The sequence below is a fragment of the Lagenorhynchus albirostris genome, chromosome 9 (assembly GCF_949774975.1).
Source record: "Lagenorhynchus albirostris chromosome 9, mLagAlb1.1, whole genome shotgun sequence".
Taxonomy (NCBI): Eukaryota; Metazoa; Chordata; class Mammalia; order Artiodactyla; family Delphinidae; genus Lagenorhynchus; species Lagenorhynchus albirostris.
Window position 1 is genome coordinate 55333693 of NC_083103.1, and position 23327 is coordinate 55357019.

The 23327-nt window shown below is 49.3% G+C and overlaps 2 protein-coding genes across 3 annotated transcripts in view; one reads left to right on the top strand and one right to left on the bottom strand.

Moving 5' to 3' along the window:
- Positions 1-1595: 1595 nt before the first annotated feature.
- On the bottom strand, positions 1596-16959 carry KCTD21 (potassium channel tetramerization domain containing 21). Of its 2 annotated transcripts, none has more exons than XM_060157861.1 (2): positions 16904-16959; positions 1596-4530 (listed from the first exon to the last, which is right to left on the bottom strand). In XM_060157861.1, exon 2 carries the CDS (start codon positions 4498-4500, stop codon positions 3718-3720), a length of 783 nt encoding a protein of 260 aa, XP_060013844.1. In that variant the 5' UTR covers positions 4501-4530; positions 16904-16959; the 3' UTR covers positions 1596-3717. The 2 variants fall into 2 exon arrangements, with proteins under 2 accessions (XP_060013844.1, XP_060013843.1); XM_060157860.1 differs by lacking the exon at positions 16904-16959 and adding an exon at positions 16861-16903.
- A 272-nt stretch (positions 16960-17231) lies between these two features.
- The window catches only part of USP35 (ubiquitin specific peptidase 35), a 74356-nt gene continuing 68260 nt past the window's right edge, over positions 17232-23327 (top strand). Inside the window, exon 1 of the mRNA XM_060160122.1 lies at positions 17232-17490. The gene's annotated coding sequence lies outside the window, so the exon portion shown is untranslated. The remainder of the gene's footprint in view (positions 17491-23327) is intronic.

The window sequence follows — 23327 nt, forward strand, 5'->3', positions numbered from 1 at the left end:
ACAGGGCTGTCTGGATAGATGGAGCTGCCAGAGCCAGGACCCCACAGGGTCTGGAAAGAAGCCTGGGCCCTCCCTTTGATGGGCCCGTTATCAAGGTTGTTTTGCTCTGCAAGATGATCACGGGGTCTCATTTCCCTGCCAACTGCCCAACCAGCCCTGAGGCCCCTGGGATACAGGCAGACTCGGGTGGTCAGTGTGAACAGACCACAGTTCAGGAAAGGGATGGGCTGGTGCTCTGGACACAAGTGAAATTGACCTAGGCTGATCTTGGCTATGCCTCCACTTACAGTAGGCTGTCTTAGGAGTAATTTGTAAAAGAAACCTGGAAGTTTGGGGTGAACAGAGGTGCAGTTACAAAAGCGCTATGTTTTAGGCCACATAGAAGTTTACAAAGCAGAGTGACCACACCCTAGCCCGGGGGGCTGTGTAGGGCACTGAGGTGTTGGCAAGGGGGGTGCCATGGCCACCTCTGCACAGGGAGCTCTGGCCCAAAGACAGAACCTAGCATCAGAAGGCTTGCCCTTTGTAAGAGGGCAAAGAGCTTTAGGAGGTGCCTGAGGTGACAGCTACTGCTGGCCTTCCAGCATGCAGGGACCCTGTTTGGTGGCAGGTCTCACCAAGTGGTCATGCCAAGTGCCTTAGGGTTCCCTCAAGAGCACCCTCCCTGACCATCCCTCTGCACGCCTCGGGGAGGAACAGAGAGCTCACAAGGTCGTGTGCCCAGAATTGCCCTTTAGTTGGGACAAAGCTCTCAGCTGTGCAAAAGGCTAAATAAACTGAGTCCGGTTGAGATCACTGACCACCACTGTGTCTCGCTCCGGGCAGCTAGGGGCTCATGACAAGAATCACATGCCTGCCTCCCAGCCGACCCTGACTCACTGGTCCTCTGGGATGGTGCCGCCTGCAGGCTCAGTATCTCTCTGTTGCACTAAGCAGGTGGCTGCACTCACCTGAGGGAGACGGGCACCGTGAGCACTCTGCATGTACTGCATGTGGCTCCTTTTGTGCGGAGGCCCTGCGTGGAGCCTCACCTGCATGGCGCCTCACCTGCACGGCTCCCGGGCCTCGGCTCATGGCGTTTCCAGTGCCCACGGTGCCCTCCTTAGCTCATTTTGTTACCATCCAACCTACCCTTAAAGGCCCAGCTCGACCATCCATTATGCCTTTTCTGAGAACTAAGCTTGCTTTCCCCAAGTTCCCACAGCACACTGTGTGGCCCTCTAAGCTTTTCTAGACTAAACTTATCTGTGGCTGTTCCCATCCTCAGGGACCACACACCAGGTGCCCCAGAAGGCTTGTTAAATTGTTATATGCTCATGGTGTCTCCTGCATGACAGTCCATCATTACTCCTAAAAGAGCAAACATTTATTGAGCTCCTATGGGCCAGGCCTAGCTAGGAATTTTCACATACACAACCAAGTCACAGAACACTAGGAGGTGGGATTGTTGTCTGATGAGGAAACAAATCAGGGAGGCCCAGGGGCTTGTCCAAGGTTACACAGCAAGTGATGGAGCCAGAATTCAGACCCAGGTCAGCTTGATTCCAAAGCCAAGGTTTTTTCCCTTATATGTAGACACAAAATAATAACAACCATTTATCAATTATACTGTATTCTCACATAAATTATTTCATTTGATCCTCACAACAGCCCTGTGAGGTAGGTAGGGTTACGTGTTACTGTTATGCACATTTCACAGATGAAGAAACAGAGATGGCTCAGTGAGGTAAGTGACTTGCATAAAGTCACACAGCAAATTAGTGGCTTCACAGGACCTGTGCTTTCTCTAAAGTCAAGCTGCTTGAATTAAGAAGCACCGAAAGATGGAGAAAGAATTTTTATGGAAAAGAAAAAGAGACAGTGGTGATTTGTAAGATTTCTTCCTTGAACTGTTCTGCTATGGTCACAGCTTCTGCTGGCTTGTCTAAATTGGGTACTCCTGAGGGGCTTTCCTGAATACCATTGGCCTGGTGGCATGGGACAGTTATCAGAGACTCCTGGGTCCCACTGTAGGGGGGAAAAGTCCTTTATTACCTAAGGGATGTGGCCTTGCCCACATCCCAGCGTACAAGCTCCCTATTCACAGTGTGTAACTATGGGAAGCCCCTTCTTCGGACCATCCCCTGGGGGCCCCTGCCCAGTGGGGAAGATTCTGGGACTCCCGAGGCCACCCTCACGCCAGGGATGAATCATAATGTGCAGCTTTGAGACACGCACTGCTCATCACCCCCTGGGAAGTGGTGGCTCAGGGTCTCACCCCAAGGAGGTCCATGGGCTGGTTATGCCCAGAAACTACTGCAGGGGAAGCCCACATCCTTCAGAGCAGTGTTTTAAGGGCTGGACGCTTACTCCAAGGGCAATGTTATGGTTCAGGTCACTCCCAGGCTCCTTGTTACACATTGCCAAGACCCTGGTCTCCTTCCTCTGGGGCAGCAATCTTCAAACTCAACAGAAGATGGTCAAAAGCCATGAACAGTCATGTCTGGTGAGGAGGGAGGGTCACAAATGAAGCGAAGCCACGACAAAATGGGGATGACTTACAGGGAATGAAAGGGGCTTGGTTCTGAAGACAAATCCCAAGGGGAATCCTAATATCGAGTAATAATATTTTCAAAATAGGTATCTGGCCTCTCAAAGTGACTATTTTGAAAGAGAAAATACACATTTGGGTGAGAAGGAAGGTCTACCAGGACCAGAAAATGGTTGTGGAAGGACAGGTTTCGGCTCAATGTAAGGAAGGACTTTCTAACAGCCAGTTACGGCAGGGGCTGGCCTTGGGGATGACAAGCTTCCTGTCACTGAGGGTATGCAAGCAGGGGTAGTTGATCTCCTGAAGGTACTGGGGAGAAGCCCTCAGCCGCAAAGGTGCTGGGGTGTTCTGGGGGTGTGGGAGGACTGAGCGACTGTTGAATCATTTTCCAACCCTGAGAGTCCATAATATATTTGTTTTAAATGATCTGTTTCAATGAGACTTCAACTTCTTGGGGAAAGGATTACAAAAGTCAGGTATCAGGCCACATTACGAAGCGCCTTTCGTTGCACTGGCTCCAGATACTTTCAAATCTTCGCAGGGACAGCAGCTTACTTCTGAAGCCGGAAATCCCCAGAGGCCTAGATCTGGCCCAGTCAAGAGGGATATCCCCATCTCCTGAACGCTGCCTGGAGGCTAATTCCTCCAGGCCATGCCAGGCTCAAATCCCACCCTCACTACCCACTTAATTTCCAAGCCAGCCAAGCAAGTCCAAGGTTCTGGCCACATCCCAGGGACGGAGGGGCAGGCAGGATGGGAATCTCTGGGTACTTCATGTCCTGGGAAACTAGAGGGAGCCTCTTGTTCTCACCCCATCCCCTCCACCAGAGGCTCTGTTTACAGATGGCTAAGTGAGGCACTGCCTAATGGTACAGAGAGAGCTGGACCCAAGAAAAAACTGCTTTCCTTTGTCTAGCCAAAAAGTCCTCCTGTGGCCTCTTTTAGGACATGTCGGCAGACTCTTCACTTAGAGCAAACTGCCCACCCCCAGCTCAAAGTAGCAAGGAAAAAGGTGGCTGTGTCAAGAGGACACATGGATTCCTACAGGTGGACTGCATCACGGGGGAAATCAAGTCCTGCTACACGATTAATACAGGTTAGTACAGTGGCCTGCCTCACACCGCTGGCGAGACACTCTCCAAGATCTTGGCTTTAGGAAGCCCCCCTCCAATGTTGCTGGGGTCCTTTTACCTGTACCGTATTAATCGAATAATCTTATTGTTCATAAAATCCACAGCGTGTGGGTGAGAAGAATCGATGCAGAAGCCGTCACTCAGCGCGATTTTCAGCACCTCCTCCATGAAGACCTGGAAGCTGTTGATCTGCTTGTTGGCTGGCACCACCCAGAGCCTCTTGAGGTTCTGCTTGGTGTACTCCTCCTCAGGCAGGCCCTCCACATTGGCCACCCAGTCCAGAGTCAGGTGGTTGGGGTCTTGCAAATGGCTGGTGATGGAGGACAGGTTGCCATTGGAGCAGTAGAAGAGCTTGGAGCCGAGGAGCTTGAGGAAGAGGCAAGAGGTGCTGAAGATGTTGGCGTTGAAGACCTCCATGCTGGAAGAGGACAGGCTGTAGATCTGGGGTGCCTCGCGCACAGTGAAGTGGACCGTCTGCACACGCTGGTTCAGCGTGATGTTGAGCATGGCATTCTTCTCGGCCTTGGACAGCTCCACCTCCTTCTCCTGCAGGGCCTCAATCAGGGGCTGCACCTGGTAGAAGTCAGCCTCCCTGCGGAGCAGGCCCATCTCCTGGAAGTCCTCGGGCAAGTCCAGGTGGGAGGTTCGCAGGAAGTTGAGGATGTAGCGGAACACTTTGCCGTCACGGTCAATGAAGCAGTGGCCCTGGCTGTCCCTCTTGGTGGGCATCTTCCCGCTGAACATGGCGCCCAGCATGGAGTCAGGGAAGCTGGTCAAGGTTGCCAGTGAGGTTGTATAGAGCTTCCCCCCGACATTCAGTGTGATGGGGTCAGACATGGCAGGAGGCTGGGGTGCTGGGAAGTAGTCCTACAGAGAGAGGTAAGTAAGAAATGACCATTACCCAACTATATCTGATATCTTAGTTTGTTGGGGCTGGTATAACAGAATACTATAGACTGGGTGGCTTAAGTAATAAACATTTATTTCTCACAGTTCTGGAGGCTGGGAAGTTGAGGATCAAGGTAGGGGCAGATGTGATGTCTGATGAGCGATGTCTTCTCGCTGTGTCCTAATATGGCAGAAGGGGTAAGAGAGCTCTCTGGAATCTCTTTTATAAGGGCAGTAATCTTGTTCATGAGGGCTCCACCCTCATGACCTAATCTTCCAAAGGCCCCACCTCCTTACGCCATCACATTGGAGGTTGGGATTTCAACATATAATTTTGGGGGACACAATCATTCGGTCCATAACATCTGGGTAGTCACAGTTCTCAATTTCTTATTGTAGGTCCCTTGGAGTTGAAACGAATTAATACTTGATGAACAAATGGATGGGTAATAATTGCCACACCGTCTAAAGCATATTAGGTTCACTAGGGAGTTTAAAAAAAAAAAAAGAAAGAAATGAAAAGATAAAATAAAGCCTGGGTTCCACCCTCCAGAGATTGTTTTAATTGGCCTGGAATGTGGCCTCAGCATTGGTATTTTTCAAAAGCTGATTCTAAATGTTCAGTTAGGACAGAGAACCACTGGTCTAAGGAAAGAAAGATAATGTGCCTGGACTGAATGCTATGCTAGCTGCTCTTACGTACATTTGCTTACATACTATCCTTTGACATAGACAATATCATCAATCATCCCCACTGTGCAGATAGGGAAACTGTGTCAGGATTCATTCACCGGTCATTCAGACCGGTGAAGGGTCCTGCCAGGATTCAAGCCCAGGTTCCTTTATATGAGAGAGAAAAATGTATTCATGCTTATTAGCCAAAGACTGGTTCACTGTAGGTACTTAACAGATGTTCTGAGATTTAGGACTTCAAGCCCCATGCTCCTTCTGCTGTACCGATGTTGCCTTCTTATTTAATTATTTTTTCCATCTAAAAGAATTCACAACAAATGGCTGTGATTAGTACCACTTCCATCTATCTACCAGGCCTACAATGGGTCACTCAACCCTCTGGACACTCCTTTCTGGATTCTCATCCTCCCATGACAACTTGCCTTGCCATGAAGATGCTCTTGGCTCCTGATGGCCTGCCCTTTTCTACCATGATGGCACTCCAGCCTCCTCTGAAACTTGCTTTGAGGTCAGCGCAAATGTGGGACTCTGCAACCAAGCACCCTTCCTGAAGGCTCTTTACCCACTCCACTCCTTAACAACCCTCCCCCACTATTCCCCCACTGATCTCACAGCCTCTAGTGTCTAGGGCTGGTGTCTCCTTCAACCTGAAGTCTTGGATTCTAACTTTTCTTTAAGGTTCTAGAAATCAGGGGATGTACCTTTTTGGCTTCCAACACGATACTTTCCCAGGAGCCAACCTGTGCAATGAATTCAGCAATCTTCCTCTAATGTTGGGTGTGGAGGGCACAGGGAGGAATCAGCCCCACTGCTGCCCTTGAGAAGAGCCCAGGCTGGCAGAGGAGACCACAGCAAGAGACAGTGAGGGTGCAGCAACAAAAGAAATGTACCAATTACAGCACATGGAATATCGCTAATATTTTATAGTAACTTTAAATGGTGTATAATCTATAAAAATTTTGAATTTCTATGCTGTAAACCTGAAACTAATATTGTAAATCAACTCTACCTCAACAATGAAAGAAAGAAAAAAAGAGAAGGAAAGAAGGAAGGAAGGGAGGAAGGGAGGGAGGAAGGGAGGGAGGAAGGGAGGGAGGGAGGAAGGGAGGGAGGGAGGAAGGGAGGGAGGAAGGGAGGGAGGGAGGGAGGAAGGAAGGAAGGAAGGAAGGAAGATGTACCAAGAGATGTGGGAGTAGGTCTGGAATTAATTCTGGCATGTTTACTGTCCAGATGGGAAAACAGAGGTCCAAGAGGGGGACTTCCCGAAAGTCACCCAGCAGGGGTGGCAAGCGGGCCAGGGCAGTTCTCACCCCACCCCTGCCTTCTGAGGAGGCCGACTGCACTGAGACCCCCTTACTTCAGAGGGTGGAGGCCATGCTGGGTGTGGAAGATGCTCGGCTGTCCCACCCAACTCTCTGTGGGGAGGGCCCTTTGTAATTCTTTCCCTGTGTAATGGGGCACTTTGATATCGCAGAGAGACATTAACCATCTGCAGTGTCTGAAGGGAAACAAGCCCATGATGAAGTTACAAAATCATCAGCAGAAGCCTGGAGCAGATGGGCTGTGAGACAGTGTTGGAGGGGGTGTCCAACAGAGAGGGGGTGGGGGAGGGCTCTGAGGAAGCGGGGGTGGCTGTGCTGAGACCTGCAGCTGAGGTGGATGCTTGGCCTGGGGCCTGAGTCTGGCCAATTTTGTCTCCAGGGGGTCCAGGCAGGAGCCGGACCTAGTTTCCAGTCTCTTTTCCTGGTTTGATTTAAGGCCCAGGCTCTGTGAAGTGGCTCAGCTCCATGGAAAGAGCAGGCTTAGGCTGGGCTGTCTTTCCTGACAGTTCCATGGGCTGCAGACCCCGTATCTCCGAAGCACATTAGTTCTGAAGAGCTCAAAGCACAGGGGTAGGGACGACAATGAGGAGCCACAGGGCGTACCCGGGGGCCCTCGGACGGGCACCCAGACTCCTATTTTTCTGCTTGCAAAAGCAGCAGAGCACCTGCCTTCCTGCCCCTGAGCCCCTGCAGCGAGGCTCCTGATCGTTTGTCCAGGGCAGCACCAGGAGCTGCTGTCAGTCAGGGCGGAGGCTGGTTAGAAGGCAGGTCTCCTGACCCCAGACGAGGGTGCTCCCTGTGGTGTTCTCCCCAGACCCAGGAGTCAGAGAACGCAGCCCTTCAAGCCCCTGTTTCCTAGTCACAGTGCCACGGTGTCCACCATGGCAAATCCACAGGCTCTGTTTGAGAGCCACAGTGACACAGGGGCGTAGGAACTGGCACCTGGCGGGGCTGAGAAGCTTCATGAATGTGGCAGGCGGGTTTGGCCACGGAGCTCCAGCCCCCCTGTGTACTCAGCTGCCTCTTGGACACCTCCACCTGAATTTTCTATGGGTACCAGAAGACTCGCACAGAACTCCTCTTCCCCAGAACCTGCTGTTGACTCTTCTTAGCCGCCCGTCTGCCTGAGCCTGGGAGGCAGCCCTGACTCTGCATCCTGACATTTTTCTCAACTGTCCCCTTGTACCTGTCCCTATGGCAACTCCTGGAGCTCAGGCCTCATCCCCGCTCCCCCAACATCCTCACTTGGCTCCCTTCCGCCTTTCTGTCCACTTTCCATTTTAGTTTGCAGGCCGATCTTCCTGACATAGTACTGCCTGCTCTAACCACCCAGCTCATCCAATCTTACCTCTGATCCTGCCTCTCCCCACACTCTATGCTCCAGGACTCCTGACACCTCCGCATCCGCCCTCACCTGCCCTGCCTTTGCTCTCCTCGTACCACCCTTCTTCACTTTCTCCACCATCTCCGCAGTCAACCTGTAAGGCCCAGCCTATGAGTCACTGCCTCGATAAGGCAGCCCCCAGATCTCCACCTTCCCAGCTCTCCTCTTGGGGTTTCTGGTCCCTTGCACAGCCCACCATTCCATCATGTAATGATCTACTTTGCATATGGCCCTCCTCCCTGGCTTTCTCAAGATGAAGATCACTGGATATCCATATGCAAAAAAAGAACCTCAACTCATATCTTGTAACATATATGAAAATTAACTCAAAATGGATCACAGACCTAAATGTAAAATCTTTCTAAAACTATAAGACTTCTAGGAGAAAATCTGACTTTCTGTTAGCAAAGATTTCTTGGATAGGACCTAAGAGGCACAAATCACAGAAAATTTAATAAACTAGACTTCATCCAAATGAAAAACTTCTCCTCTTCGAAAGACACTGTTAAAAAAAATGAAAATGAGGGCTTCCCTGGTGGCGCAGTGGTTGAGAATCTGCCTGCCAATTCAGGGGACATGGGTTCAAGCCCTGGTCCGGGAAGATCCCACATGCCGCGGAGTAACTAAGCCCATGCACCACAACTACTGAGCCTGCGCTCTAGAGCCCATGAGCCACAACTAATGAAGCCTCCTTGCCACAACTACTAAGCCTGCGCTCTAGAGCCTGTGCTCTGCAACAAGAGAAGCCACTGCAATGAGACCCACGCAACGCAACGAAGAGGAGCCCCCATTCGCCGCGCGCAGCAATGAAGACCCAACACAGCCAAAAATAAATAAATAAAATAAATTAAAAAAAATTATATAAAAAAATGAAAATGAGACACAAACTGCAAGAAAATATTTGCAAAACACCTATCTGATACATGATTGTTAACCAGAATATATAAAGAACTCTCAAAACTCAGTAAGAAAATAAACAACCCAACTAAAAAGTGGGCAAAAGATCTGAACAAGCACCTTCACTGAGAAGATATATAGATGACAAATAATCACATGAAAAGATGCTTGGTATCCTTAGTCATTAGGGACATGAAAATTAAAACCACAGTATACCTATTTCAATGGCTCAAATGAAAAATGTGACAATACCAAATGCTGATAAGTACATAGAGCAATGGAAATTCTTATACATTGCCAGTGAGAATGCAAAATGGTGCAACCACAGTAGAAAACAGTTTTTGGCATCCAGTTACCATAGGACCCATCAATCCTACTCCTAGATATTTATCCCAGAGAAATGAAGACACATGTCCATGCAAAAACCCATGTGTGAATGATTATAGCAGCTTTATTTGGAATTGCCCAATCCCAGAAACTAAAATGTAAATGATAAACAAATTGTGGTACATCCATACAATGGAATATGACTCAGCAATATAAAGGAACTAGCTACTGACACACACCACAACACAGAAGAATCTCAAAAGCATTCTATTAAGTGAAAGCAGCCCGCCTCAAAAGGTTACATGGCATATGATTTTATTTATACAACATTCTGGAAAAGACAAAACTAGAGAGAAATCAGATCAGTGACTGGAGAGGCTAGGGGTAAGACTGGCTACAAACAGGCATGAAGGAATATTTTGGATGGAAATATTCTATATCTTGATGTGCTGGTAGACAAATGACTGTATAAAGATTATAAAAATTCATATAACTCTATACCTAAAAAGGGTGACTTTTACTGCACATAAATTATGCCTTCATAAACTGCGAAAAAAATCAAGACTGACTGTGTCACGGACAATACAATACACTGGATTATGATCAGTTTTACATATATAGTGTTGTGAAACTTTTGTTCCCTTTGTGTGTGTGTGAGAGAGACAGAGAAAGGAAGAGGAACTGGATTGTGATATAGAGTGTACCTTCATACTGTGGGTTGTGATGAAAATTGTTTGTGAAAACCACTGCCTAGTTTGTGATCTCTGTGAGAGCAGTGTCCCTGCATATTCACTGCCTAGCACACCGTAGGTGCGGGGGGGACTCTGGGGCAGGGGCTGAGAGAGGAAGGAATGAACATGCACTGAGCATTCCACTACACCCGAGGCCTTTACACCCATCAGCCCTTTTAATTCATATAGCAATCCTACAAAACAGGCATCATTCTGTTTGGCAGACAGGAAACAGAGACTCAGATCAGACTGAGGACTTGCCCAGGACACACAGCCAGCCAGTGGAAAGCTCAGTCCCTTCCCACTGCACAGGTTGCTGAGAGTTGTAATAGCAACAAAAGGCTGTTTAATAGCTTCAGCAAGTGTGAGAATCCCTTAAGTAGCCTTTTAAAATACTGCTATGCGGCTTGCTTGACAAGATACTAGCTACCACCTGCTGAGCACAACACCTGCTTTTATAATGCTTCGCCTAACACATGGTAGCATTTTATTTATTTTTAATAAAAATATATAGAAAAGTACAGAGGATGATACTCTTGTGCTGATTCTGTACATGCATTACCTCATTTGATGTCTTTACAAGCACCCTGTGAGATAGATTCTATTATCTCTATTTTACAGATAAGGAAACTGAGGCTCAGAAAGGTTAAGAGACTGCTCAAGGTTACAGAGCTAGTCACTGGAGGAGCTGCGATCTGAATCCAGGTCAGTGGATCCAACACCTCTGATAGTTTCCCCTTCCCACCTCGAGGTCCCAGCGTGAGTGGGAGATGCATACTCCCTTATTCTCTGTCCAGATCAGGCTGGGGTAGGTCTTTCGGCAGCTCGTTCATGGCTGGCCTGGGACTCTGCCCACTCACATCTGAGGATATAGGGACAGGATCCTGGATGGCCTGGAGCCCCTCCACAGCTGACACACCACAAGTCCACTAGAGGTCTATACCCTTCTATTTTAATACCAACTCATGATGCCTAATGACAAAGCAGCAAAACACAAAAAGCCAGGTTTTTAAAAGCCAGATTAGAAAAGATGAATGAGAATGCAAACTGAACCACGAAGTAGGAGATAAAAGAAACCCTACCACTGTGTCTGAACAAATAATTTTTCTTAAGCAAGAGACTTTCCAAGTCTGCCTCTCTACTTGAAAAGAACCAAGAAAAAGATCAGCCTATTTCCCTCTCTGAGAAAACCAGGAAATTATGCCATGCGGATCCTCAGACCATCTGACTGGGCAGGGAAGGCCAGGGGGCCTGGGAACTTCGGAGTTGGCTGGAAATTCTCTCCTCCCTGAAATGGGTCTGTGGCCAAAACGAGGGGTGGTGAATCTTAAGGCCCAGCCTGGTACCATGTGAAGGGCCAATCCCAGTCTGGGGCCTGAAAAATCACCCAGTTGCAACCTCTAATTGTAACAAAGGAAATATAATGCTTTGAGAGCAGGTGTCCCGTAAGAAAGGGCAGTCAAGACGTTGCTCTAGAGAGTCTTACTTTAAAACTATGTCTCCATTCCCGCAGGCCTCACGAGGCACACAGCTATTGCCCGGTGAGGACTTATTGGGTACCCTACCTGTGCTAGGTGCGTTATACACATTAACTCATTTAATCCTCGTAACATTCCTTTGAGGAAAGTATTATCTTACTTAACAAATGAGAACCTGAGGCCCTAAGAGGTAGGTAACTTGCCCAAAGAAAGCAGTGGCAGAGTCAGGATTCAAGCCCAGGCCTGTCTGACTGCCATGCTCTGAATGACTTCCTTGGGAATTCAGCAGCCAAACCCCTTGGAGAGGTTCGTCACTTGTCCCCTCCTACCTCTTACCAGGTGCTCTCAAACCTGCCCCTCAATTTGATTCTGACCTACATGAGACCAGTGCACAGAGAATCAACATTTCCTGAGCACTGAGGACATGCCCCGAGCTATGTGAGTCATTTTCCTGTAGATTATCTCATTAAAACACCACACGGAGGCTGTGAGGTAGGTACGATTATCATCCCAATTTTCTGGATTATAAAACTGAAGCACAGAATGGTGAAGACAGCTGCTTAAGATCACACAGCTAGAGGTAGGAGAGCTAGAATTCCAAGTGAGGTCTCTCTTCAAACCTGTGCCCCCTTCAGAAACAAAGCTATGACATTTTATTAAGAAGCATAAACAGGATTTGAATAAAGACAGACCTGTGATGATTCTGAGAGGGAATACCTTAAAGTTGTTCTTCTAAAATTAATTACAGTTGTTATGCTATCCTAGTCTAACTCCCAAAAGTATTTTTTCAAAAGGTTAAAAAAAAGATTAAAATCTTATTTTGGAAAAATTGGTGAGTGATAACCTGAAAGAATATTTGAAAAAGCATAATTTATCTTAGTTTTATGTAGGAAATCAGACTATAAGGCAATGAACTATGGTATCAAGACAATGAAAAGGGGAAGGAATTTTGTAATAAATGTGTTGAAAAGACTGATAAGTAATTTAAAAAAATAAATATATATTGATCCTTACAACAACTCTGGGATGCAGGCTGGACAGATCACATTATCTTTATTTCACAAACCAAGGAAGATGAGTCCCTGGCCCAGGGCTTTGTGTCCATTCTTGACCTCTGAGTCACAGCCTCTGGGAGGTTCCAGGTTTGGACACTACTCAGAGGACCAGTCCTTTGGAGGCAGCCTGGGATCTTCTCTAACCCGGGTCCTGAGCAAGAGACTGAACCCAGACACATAGGTCCTAGCCAACAGCCCATACACTCACAGAGCCTTAGCACAGGCAAGGGCTCTTTCTGTGCAATTCCCTACAATACTGCTCACTGAGCTTCCATAATGAAGCTATTTTACATGCAATCTACTCCTTTTACACAGTGAGGACCAATTGTTTTAACAATGAATCTACAAGGCATTGATAATTATCTATCTATCCATCCATCCATCCATCTATCATTTCTTAGCTCTGCTCAAGAGCCTAGCAACGATACCCGAGTAGCAATGAGCACACCTGACCCCAGATCTTGTTTTTTAAACGTTGTCTCCTACAAAACGAAACCAGGGCTTCCTGGAGGAACTGATGATTCCAGTACTTCCAGCACTTTGACAGGAAAAGTTTAAGGTGAGCCTGGAGCATCTCTTTCCAGACAGCAAAGAAGAAATCAAAGATTACTGAGGTGAAGTCAAAAGAATGCAGATCTGCAGATTTTAAACGTTCTCATCACAAGAAAAAAAAATTTTGTAACTATGTGTGGTGACCATTTTGCAATATATACACATATCAAATCATGTTTACACCTAAAATGAATACAATGTTATATGTCAATTATATCTCCTCCCCCAAAACAAAACCAAAACCAAAACACAGGAGCAGACCTGAAGGGACTCTCATTGGCCAAATTTGGGATAATTTGAACACCAAAAAGATTAATGATGATAATAGGTTATAACACATTGAGTTAAAAAAAATAATCATGAGTCTATGTTACTCCAAAAAGAAAAAAGAGAGGGACAGGAGAGGGAATGAGAAAGACAAACACACACACACACACACACACACACACACAGAAAAAGTTATTCTGTAACAAAGAATACCAGCTAATAAGTATACAAAGAATGACATAATTAGCAAATTACCATTTTGCAACCCTCAGTGTTGCTATTCTGGCAAGGATCATCAACAGATGTGGAGTGAAAGGTTATCCTGGACACAATTCCGACAGTTTCAAAGAATCACTCTACAGACTACTTGTTCTTTACAAGAGGAAAAAACTTACCCTTTTATAGAGAGATCAGGCTGTTACCTTATCCAATAATCAAACAGCATTCATGGATAGTAGGACTCTGGTATCATATGCCTCCTAATGTGATTCAGTAAGTACACAACATTGCCAGAAAAAACAAAAACAAAAAACCAAACTGAACCCAATTATTTATAAAATAAGTTTAAACAGGTAGAGGGGCTCTATCTAGATTAAATGAGTTGCTTAAAGAGATATAATTAAATGCAATGAATGAATCTTGACTGTATCTGATTAAAAAAATATATGAGATTTTTTTGGCAGTTGGAGAAATTTGAATCTCAACTGTTTATTAGACAATATTGAGTTCTTGCTAATTTTCTTAGGTATGATACTGGTGTTATGGTTATGTTGCAACATGTTATAATTAGGAGATACACGCTGAAGAATTTAGGGGCCAAGTGTGGAGATGCCTATAACTTTTCAATAGCTTAGCAAAAATTGTGCGTGTGTAAAAGCGAAATTGGCAATGTGAATCGGTGCATCTAGGTGAAAGGCTATTCTTTAAACTTGTCTGTAGGCTTGAAAATTCTAAAAATATTTTTATTTTGAAGGAAGGGGCAAGAAAAGAACACTTGCCTCCTGGGACTGTAGATGTAAAGTTCCAGTCAGTGTGCCCGGCCCCAGTAAATAGCCAGATTCCATGAATATTAGATGTTGTTACCACTACTAAGAAGCATTAACATCTCATGATCTTCTCCTGACGTCTCAGCGCTCTGGAGGAAGCCAACCAGGGCTTAGCTAAAGTAGCCCGCAGTCGGTGGAGGGGTTAGAATTTAAATCCGAGTGGTCTTTCTACCTAGACTAAACCCCCCACAGAAACCACAACACTAAGCCTGCCTGTCTCCATGCCGAGATCCAGGCTGGGAGAAGATGGCTGTTTAGGACTTGTTTCCCCTGCTTTCTCCTGAACCCAGAGTCTCTGCTACTACAGCAGAAAAGAAACTCCTGTCATGGCTTACCAAGAATGTTAACAAAGAGGGGCCACTTCTGGCCCTCAAAGATGTGGATGGGTAGAAAGAACTGTAGGGGCTTTGTGGGGAGAGGAGTGCATGGGCTTTGGCATCACCTGGGCCTACGTTTGAATCAGGCTCTGCCCCTTTATTAGCTGTGTGGCCCTAGACCAATTCTTGGGCATATGATGGTGATCATAACAACAACAATAGCAGTAATAAAAATGGCTGACATTTACTGAGCAGTTACTATTGTGCTATGCACTTTATGCATGTTAATCTCATAGATAAAGGTGCTTATTATTATCCCTACTTTATAGACCATGCCAGGCCCTCTCCTATCTCTGCAGTTTGGCATCTGCTATCCCTCTGCCTGCAGTGCAAAGAAAATGCCAGTCATCTGCCAGGCCCCTCAGCTGCAATTCATTCTTCCCTTCTTTGCATCTCCAGAGCATTTTATTCTCACTCCTTACCAAGGCCCACTTTCCTTAAGTAAATGGTTGCCTGGCCACCCTGTTAGGACAGGGATCCCCCCTCTCTGTACCCCAAGAAGTAGGCAGGCAGGGGAAGGGGGACAACTCCTCCCATTTAGTCAGATCCATTTTCCTAGTCCCAGACTCTCATCTACCAATAGGGAGGTTTACCAATCTCTCCTGAATTTTTAAAACTTTTTATTTTGAAATAGTCTCTTGAATTTTTAATTTGGAATCTGAGGCAGAGGGCAAGGCCCAGGTAATTACGTGGAAGTAAATATAGTGTGTAGGGGATGGACAGAGCATAGTTGGCTAAATTTCAAGGATGACAACACTTCAAGTGAGTAACGTGTCTCCCAATAAACTGGAGCCGTCTTCCCCACCTTACACAGCCCACCAGATACAGACTCTGGCTCACAGCCCACCAGATAAAGACTCTGGCTCACAGCCCTGGGTACTGTCTGGGGGCACCACCCTTCCTGGCCTCCCCCAACACCCAAGAGCTGCATCTTTAGCCCTGTTTTGCCCAGTTCATATCTCTAAGACGCTCACAGCCTGCTCCATTATGCCCACACCACAAAGAGAAAAGGTGCTTCCCAGACTCAGGTGACACACATGGACCCCTAAAGGAGTTGGCCAACTGGGAAAAGTGGGCTGGAGAAGGGAAGCCACCTGATCTGGCTTGCACAGCAAAGTATTCTTTCATCTGGTGCAGACTTCCAATAACTATCACCATCCCCCACCCTCTTCCAGAATTTTCCTTCATCCTCTTGGCTCACCCTCAGGCTTCACCTTGTGGTTTTCCTCAGGCCCAAGCACCTCATTTTGACCACTCTTCCCTATGGTCTTCCTGTTCCTCCCAACAAAGATAATTTATAAACAAATGGCTTTCAAACCCATCGCCTCATTTCATCCTAACAATAAGCATAGGAGGGTTGCCTTAGGTTGGCACTGAGAAGGGTTGAGGAAGATGGTCCTGTCACACAACCTGTTAAGGGCAGCACATGGACACTTTCGTCTGTTCCCTGCCATTCACTACAGATTAAACCTCTACCTCCGTGCAGTGCAGGGAAAAAAAGCGGGCTCTTTGGAGTAAGGAATCCTGGGTGGCTTTAGGCAAGTCACTTTACTTCTCTGAGCCTCAGGTTCCTCAACTGTAAAGGGATATGGTGCCGTCTTCACAGGGTGTGAATTGAATGAACCCATATATGTGACGCAGAGTTCATGGGATGGGCTCTTTACTTCTAGTCACAAGGAAAGAAAGGTGTTCTGTGCATCCACAGGCATTTACCCATTCGGGCAACCTCTTACCCAAACCGTATCAGCGCTGCTGACACTGGGCTTTCCAGGGCCGAGACGGATACTTTTCATCTTTGCGTCTCCACCCCTCCCTCCCCAATGCTTTTCGGCCCATTCCACCCAATCCATCCCAGGCTTGCCTCATTGGCTTTCTCAGCATCCACTCTGCAGCCCCTTCTCCGATCTCACGCGTGTTCTCCTTATCTAGAGACCCCGCCCCTCCATGCCCCACCCACCAGACTCCTCCCCCAGTCTCGGCCCTTATTATCCGGGCTTTTCTTACTATCACCAGCCATCCAGGCTCCTTCCACCCGCTCCGCCCCTTCTTCTCCATAAGCGTCCCCTCCCCCCAAGCCACGGGCGTTGCCATCCCCATTGCACAGATGAGAATGGCGAGGCTAGGGTAGGCTAGATGATCTCTCGGGGTAGGACAGGTGCCCAGGTGGGCCGTTCCCTCACCAGCAGTCCCTGCGCCCCGTACCCCCGGCCGCGCCGCACCCACCTCCTGCCCTCGCTCGGCAACCTCCCCTCCGCGGGCGACCAGCGCAGCTTTGCGAGGGGGGCGGAGGGCAGGAGCCCAGCCTAGGGGCGTGGCGGCCCGGGACCCGCGCGCTGCGCTCGGGAACTTGTAGTCCTCCCTGGGCTCTTTGCAGCTCGGCGCGTCGACTTCGAACTCCATCTCCCAGGAGGCATTGCAGTTAGCCGTCCAGCTCCCACCCCGCCCCCGCCAGCGTTCAGGCCGGCTGGCCTTAAAGGGGACGCGGCCCTAGTGGCTGCTCGCGGGGTGGCCCCCGCTCCGGCTCCGCCCCGTTTCCCGCACCTCGCCCCTCCCCCCGACTTCGTCCCGCAGCCCAGTGGCCGCGCCGCTGAGTTGGGCTCCCCTGTTCCAGACTTGTGCAGAGCGGGTGGAGAGGTTGGGCTTTTCAGTGGAAGCAGCATCCCTGCCGTCTGGGACCTGGCGGAGGGCGTCTCCACTCTGGGGGAAGCAAAGGACCCGCCCTGACCTAGCCTGGCCCAGCCTGGTCCTGCCCGGCCTGAGCGCCCCGCCCAGGAGCTGACTCTGAGGCAGGGGCCACTGGGGTTCCAGAGGTAAGGGGGCTGGGGCGTGTGTGTAGCTTGTGGGGAGGGAGTGACTGCACCCAGATGGTTCGAGAGCCGGGACGCGCGCGTAGGGCTTTTAGAGTCCGGGGATGGGAGGCGGGAGGTCTAGGTGCATACTGGGCCTTGCTGTGTGACCTTGGGCGAGTAGCTGCGCCTCTCTGGGCCGCAATCTCCTTCATCAATTGTGTATATAGAGATACCGCCCCTGCCCCCGCCCCCCTCGGGGCTGAGGGCACCGGCGCCCAGTGTCATGAAGCTCGCCAGCCTTTCGTGGGATCCGCAGCCCCAGTCTGGGCTGGGAGCGGGTGCACTGGTATAACTGGAGGGAGGGGTGGGGTCGAGCTGGGGTGCAAACTGAGGGGCCAAGCGGCCGCCTCCGCTTGGAATGGGCTTCTGCTATTCTCAGCATCCTCGGCCAGGGCGTACTCCCCCTACAAGAACCCTTGCGAACAAGAGACCTCGATGTGTCAGCCTGGTGCCCGCCCTTCCAGAAAGCCTGGGATGGGGGTGGGGACGCGGGCATCAGAGGTATGTGAGGGGTGGCCCCCATTGGGGCTGGCTTCCTGAGAAGCGAATATATGCTCCCACCTTCTTCCCTTCTCCTCCTCAGTTCTCCTTCGGTAAAAGGGCAGTTGGGTTTTACTAGTAACCTTCCCCCACCCCACCTTTTTTTTTTTTTTTTTTTCTTGCGACAGTTTGGCCCAAAGGAGTGCCTCCCAGTAGTATGGCGAGGCGATCCTTCCTGGGACTGCCTTGGGTAGAAGTTCAGTTAAAAAATACAGAGAGAAATGCTGCTGACTAGAGACCTGGGGGACGAGGGATGGAGGGACTTCTCGGTGTCAGGAGGCACAGCCTGGTGCTCCCCCCACCCCCTGCCCATCCCAGGCAGCTAAGCAGCTCAGGCATCCAGGGGAGTCAAAGGAGGGAGACTGGGTGTGAGGGTCAGAGAGGAAAGGAAATGGGCTCCTCATTGCTAGGGCTTGGAGGAGCTGCTGTGCTCTGGGGTGTGGAGAGATTGTGAGCCCTTGAAGCCCCCTCCCCTGTCCCATGAAATTCTGTGAACTTTTGACCTGAGGGTTACCAGGAACAGGTTGGTTGGTTTGTTGTTTTCTTTTTCTTCACCTTTGGTTGTTTGAGTCCTTTCTAGAATAGCCCATCCAGTGACCTCTGTAGGGGCTTTCTTGGCTGATGTTTAAGATTCTCATGGTGATGATATGCAAGACCAGATCTGGGCAGATGAGGGGGAAGTGACCGGACCAAGGGTTAGGCCAGTCCCTGGAAGGTGCTTTTCTGATCATATCCTTGGTTCTATCTCATCTTGCTGTCACATGTCTCTCGGTCACTTGGCACTCCTTCACCTCTGTGCCTGGTCCTGTGCTGGGCACTGGGCACAGATGGGGGACCGGACCTACTTCCTACCAAAGGAGATCCCGGCCTGGTGGGGGAGATGGGCATAGAATCAATCCAGTTACACTGCCCAGGGATGAGAGAAGCGAAGCGGTCCTTTGGAAGCCAAAGCCCAAAGATTGAGTTGCAGGGGGATTTGGAAAGGCTTCCCAGAGGAGAGGGCATGTGACCTGGGTATTGAAGGATGAGTCAGAATTTGCCAGGAGAGAAGAGGAAGAAGCCCTTTCTCAGCAGAGAAAACTTCACCAAAGTGTTGAGCAGGAAAAAGCCCACGGCTCAAATTCCTGTAGATTCACCACTAAGTGGAGTTTGTCAAGTTCATCTCCCACCTGCCCCTTTATTAGTTTAGTGTCACAGAAAGGACTTGAATGTCAGGCTCGGGAGTTTGGACCTTATCCTGAAGGGGCTGGGGGGCCTTGAGGGTTCTGAGCAGGGGCATGGCAGGATGGAGTTTATTGTCTAATGAGGTAATCTGATGATATTTGCAGGGTGTGTCGGAAAGACCAGGGGGGGATGGGGAAGTCTGAGCTGGGGCCCAGGGAGGGAGTGAGGCAGGACATTGGAGCTGTTCACACACACACACACACACACACACGCACGGTGCTTTGGGGGTGACTGGGTGATGGAGATTGAATATAGTCAGGCTCTACTATGCAGGAACAGAGACCTGTCAATATACAGTGGAAAGGTGGAGGGTCGTTTGAGAGGGACAGTTAAAGGGATCTGAGCCTTCCAGGGGAGGGATCATGATTTTCTTGTGTGCTAACTGTGTGTCCTGGAGCGGACTGGGTGTTGCTGGGACTCCCAGGCTGTCATGTCAGCAGTGAGAGATATAAGCCAAGGGTGTGGGAAGGAGCCGCAGCACTGTCTGGGAAAGGCTAAAGGGGTGGGCAGGTGATCATCTCCCATTCTGGGGTTCAGAGGCTCTGAGAGGTGGAAAAACACCAGCATTGATGGTTGTGGCCACAGTGGGGGTAGTGGCTGGACTAGATTTGAAGCCTGGACTCTGTACTCCTGCGGGACACATGTCTCTAGTGGAGGATGGATTGAGGAGGGGAAAAAGGAGATTGGTTAAGAGGCTTCTACGCTAGTCCAGGCCAGAGGTAAAGAGGAGCTGATCTTGGGTGGGGCTGGAGCTCAGGGGAGAGCGTGGAAATGATGAGTTGGCTTCGAGGGCTAATGGATGAAATTCCTTGTAGAATCAGCTGGATCAGGAGTATGTGTCTCCTCGTCTTCTTCCCGGACTGTGTCGGTTTTGCCTCTCAGTGCCAGATGTCCCAAGAATAGACTCTTACCTATTCTTATCTATTATCTGGCCCTTATCTTTTTTTTGGCTGCAACCTTGTGTCTTGAGGGATCTCAGTTCCCCAACCAGGGATTAAACCTGGACCATGGCAGTGAAAGCCCCGAGTCTTAACCACTAGACCACCAGGGAACTCCCTGCCCTTATCTTTTTTATACCTTGTCTCAACCTCATCAGTGGTAGGCCCAGAATGGTCCCTGTTTTCCAGATGAGAAGGCTGAGGAGTCCTAGCAGGGACTCACCCAAGGTCACCTGGTGATTCTGAAAGCAGAGAACCTTAGTCTCCTGCTTTAACGCAGGCTTTTCTGAGGGAAGACATGGCTGCTGTTTGCTGCTGCACTTGGCATGGGGCAGCTGTCTCTTGGGTCAGAGCCAGTGTCGACAGGCCATCTCCTCATCCAGAGCCTAGAAGGAAGGGTAACCCACCCTCCCCCGAGGAGCACTGGGGGTCTGCTTCTTCCTCCCCTAGAGAGGATGAGTGCAGGTTCTAGTCCCACCCTGCCAAGGCCGTGTCTTTCTCCCTTGTTGATCCTTGGCTTCCCCATCCATGCCGTGGGGAGAGCAGGCATTGTTCTGCCTCCCTTCCGTGGCCTGGGATGGGTCAGGTGAGGTCCACTCCTCTAAAAACCCCTTTGCATGAATGCATCCAGGATATTACTGAGTGGGTTTGTTGGTGACCATGGTGACAGCTGACCTCAAACTGCTTGCGTGGGAGTGGGGGCAGATAGGCAGGGCTTGCTGGAGTGGTCAGGCCACAGACTGCACAGAGGCTGCAGGGCTGGCCTCGGAGATCAGAGCCCTCACAGAATGGCTCCACTGACCAAGCTCCCAGCTGCCAGGCACAGACCACCTTATGTGATAGGTATCAGGTAGAATGATAGGAGATTGCCAGCATCTGATCCCTCCCTTTGATGTGGTTCAGCCTGATATCATTTATCCCCATTTTACAGAAAAGAGGCTCACGATATTATGTGCTCAAGGTCACACGATGAGTTGCAGGACTACATGGGATTTACTCCAGGTCACACTAGAATGCAGGACTCCTCATTCCTAGTCTGATTTTCGTTCCACTTCCAGAGCCTTCCTTAGCCCCAGAACTCCATTTCTGCCTGCCCCCAGGTCCTCTTCCTCCACACATGATGTCAATATCTCATTGATTAGGATTTCTCCTAATAGAGGCTCAGAGAGCATAAGTAAGCTGGATGGTAAGCAGAATGCATCCCGGTTGAATCTCAAAGAATAGAGTCTAACATCGTTCCAAGCTTGGGGTGGGCCCTGGGCATATGAACTTGTATTAAGTGCTCAGGTGATTCTGAGGCAACCAGGCCAGCATTCAGGAACCACTGATCTGTGCCCTGGCTACATTGTCTAGCCTTACTCTGCAGTGACTGGCCAGCCATTGAAAAAGAAGCCTGGTCCCTGCCCCAAGGAGCTCACAGCCTGGTGAGAGAGAGAGAAACAAATGTGCCCATTGCATTGTAACACACGCAGTAATGGAGGTTTAATCTCGGTGGAGAGCTAGGACAGAGAAGGGAGCGTCTCCATAGGGCCTGGCACATATTTGGGGTCCCACAGTATCTATGGTTTTGCATAAAAGTTTCTGGCCCATCATCTAGGAAGTTTCTGGCTTGTCTTCACACCTATTCCAGGTCTTAACAGTAGAGTAGTTTTCACTGAGACAATGTTTAATTAAACACTTAGTGTATACTGAACCTTATATTGGGTCCTGCCTAGTGTGGGATTATACAAGGAAGCAAAGAAGTGGTCCTGCCTTTTAGGAGCTGAACCTGTGGGAACCAGCATGAGAATCAGGAATCAAAGTGGGTCAGCTTGGGATGAAGTTTTCCAGAAAACAGCTAAAATGGAGTGGAAGGACAGAGGGAAGTATATTATGGCTCAGAGGAATAAGGTAGCAGTAACTCACACCACACTCTGCATTTGCTTATTCAACAAATGCCTACTGTGTGCCAGGCACTGTGCGAGGTGCTGGGGATACTGTGGTGAACAAAACCTGACTTGGTTCCTGCCCTCAGGAACCTATATAGTATAGTGGAGGAGGATGACCCCAATCAAGTAATCATGATAAGTGCTATAAAGGAGGACAGGATGCTCTGAAATTGTTAACAGGGGCGTTTGACCCATACAAGGAGGTCAGACAGGCCTTCTGTGTGGAAGAAGTTTGAGCTGAGCTCTGCAGGGTGAGCCAAGCAAGGAGGGGAGGGAGAAGCGAGTGCAAAAGCCCGGGGCAGGGAGGACATAGTGAGCCCACAGTGAGGGGCTGGTGTGGGCTGAGGCTTGGGAGGCGACAGGGCCTGCCTGTGCAGGGTTGAGCACAGAGATGAGATGATCTGCCTTAGTGGAGGAGATTCGGACCCGTACAACTCCACACTATGTGATCCCAGCTGCAACAGAGGAAGAGGCCACAGGTGGCTGTAGGAGTCCAGATGAGGGATGAATTCATGCCTGGAAGTCCACGGAGGTTCTCATTAAGGATTGGGTGTTTGAAGTGGGCTTTAAAGGAAAGTAGGACTTTGCCTGGTTGTATGAATGTGTGTTAGTGGTGGAGGTCTTGGGAGATAGGATGTTTCAGGCAAAAGGCACAAAGAACACAAAGAGGAAAAGGGTAGGTCATTTGAGAAAGAGCAAGAAGCTGATTGGGGGCAGAATAAAGTGCACCAGAGATCTCTGGAAGCCCTGTCAGCCCTTCCTTTCTGGAGGTGTGATTTGTGTATGTGCACAGCTCATCTCCCCACAGGACATGGCTTGGCCAAGACCGTGGACAGCAGCTTCTAGATCCAGCTCTTACCTGCCTCGCCAAGAACCGATGGAGGTCCCCAGGGAGGCCTGAGGAGAGAGGGGCAAAGGGGTGGAGGAGGGGGAAGGCTAAGGTGTAGGCTTTGTGAGATGAAAGGCGCTCATCAGCAATAACTGCAACCCACTGGGGCTTATTATATGCCAGGCATTGTGCTTCTCCTCATCACGTCACTTCCGGGGGAGGTAGGTATCCTTGCCCCTTTTCACAGATGGGGAACTGAGGCCCAGAGAGGTTGAGCTGCTTGCCCCCAAGCCTCAGCACGCAGGGGACCACGTGGGGGATCGGTCCTGTCGGGCAGAG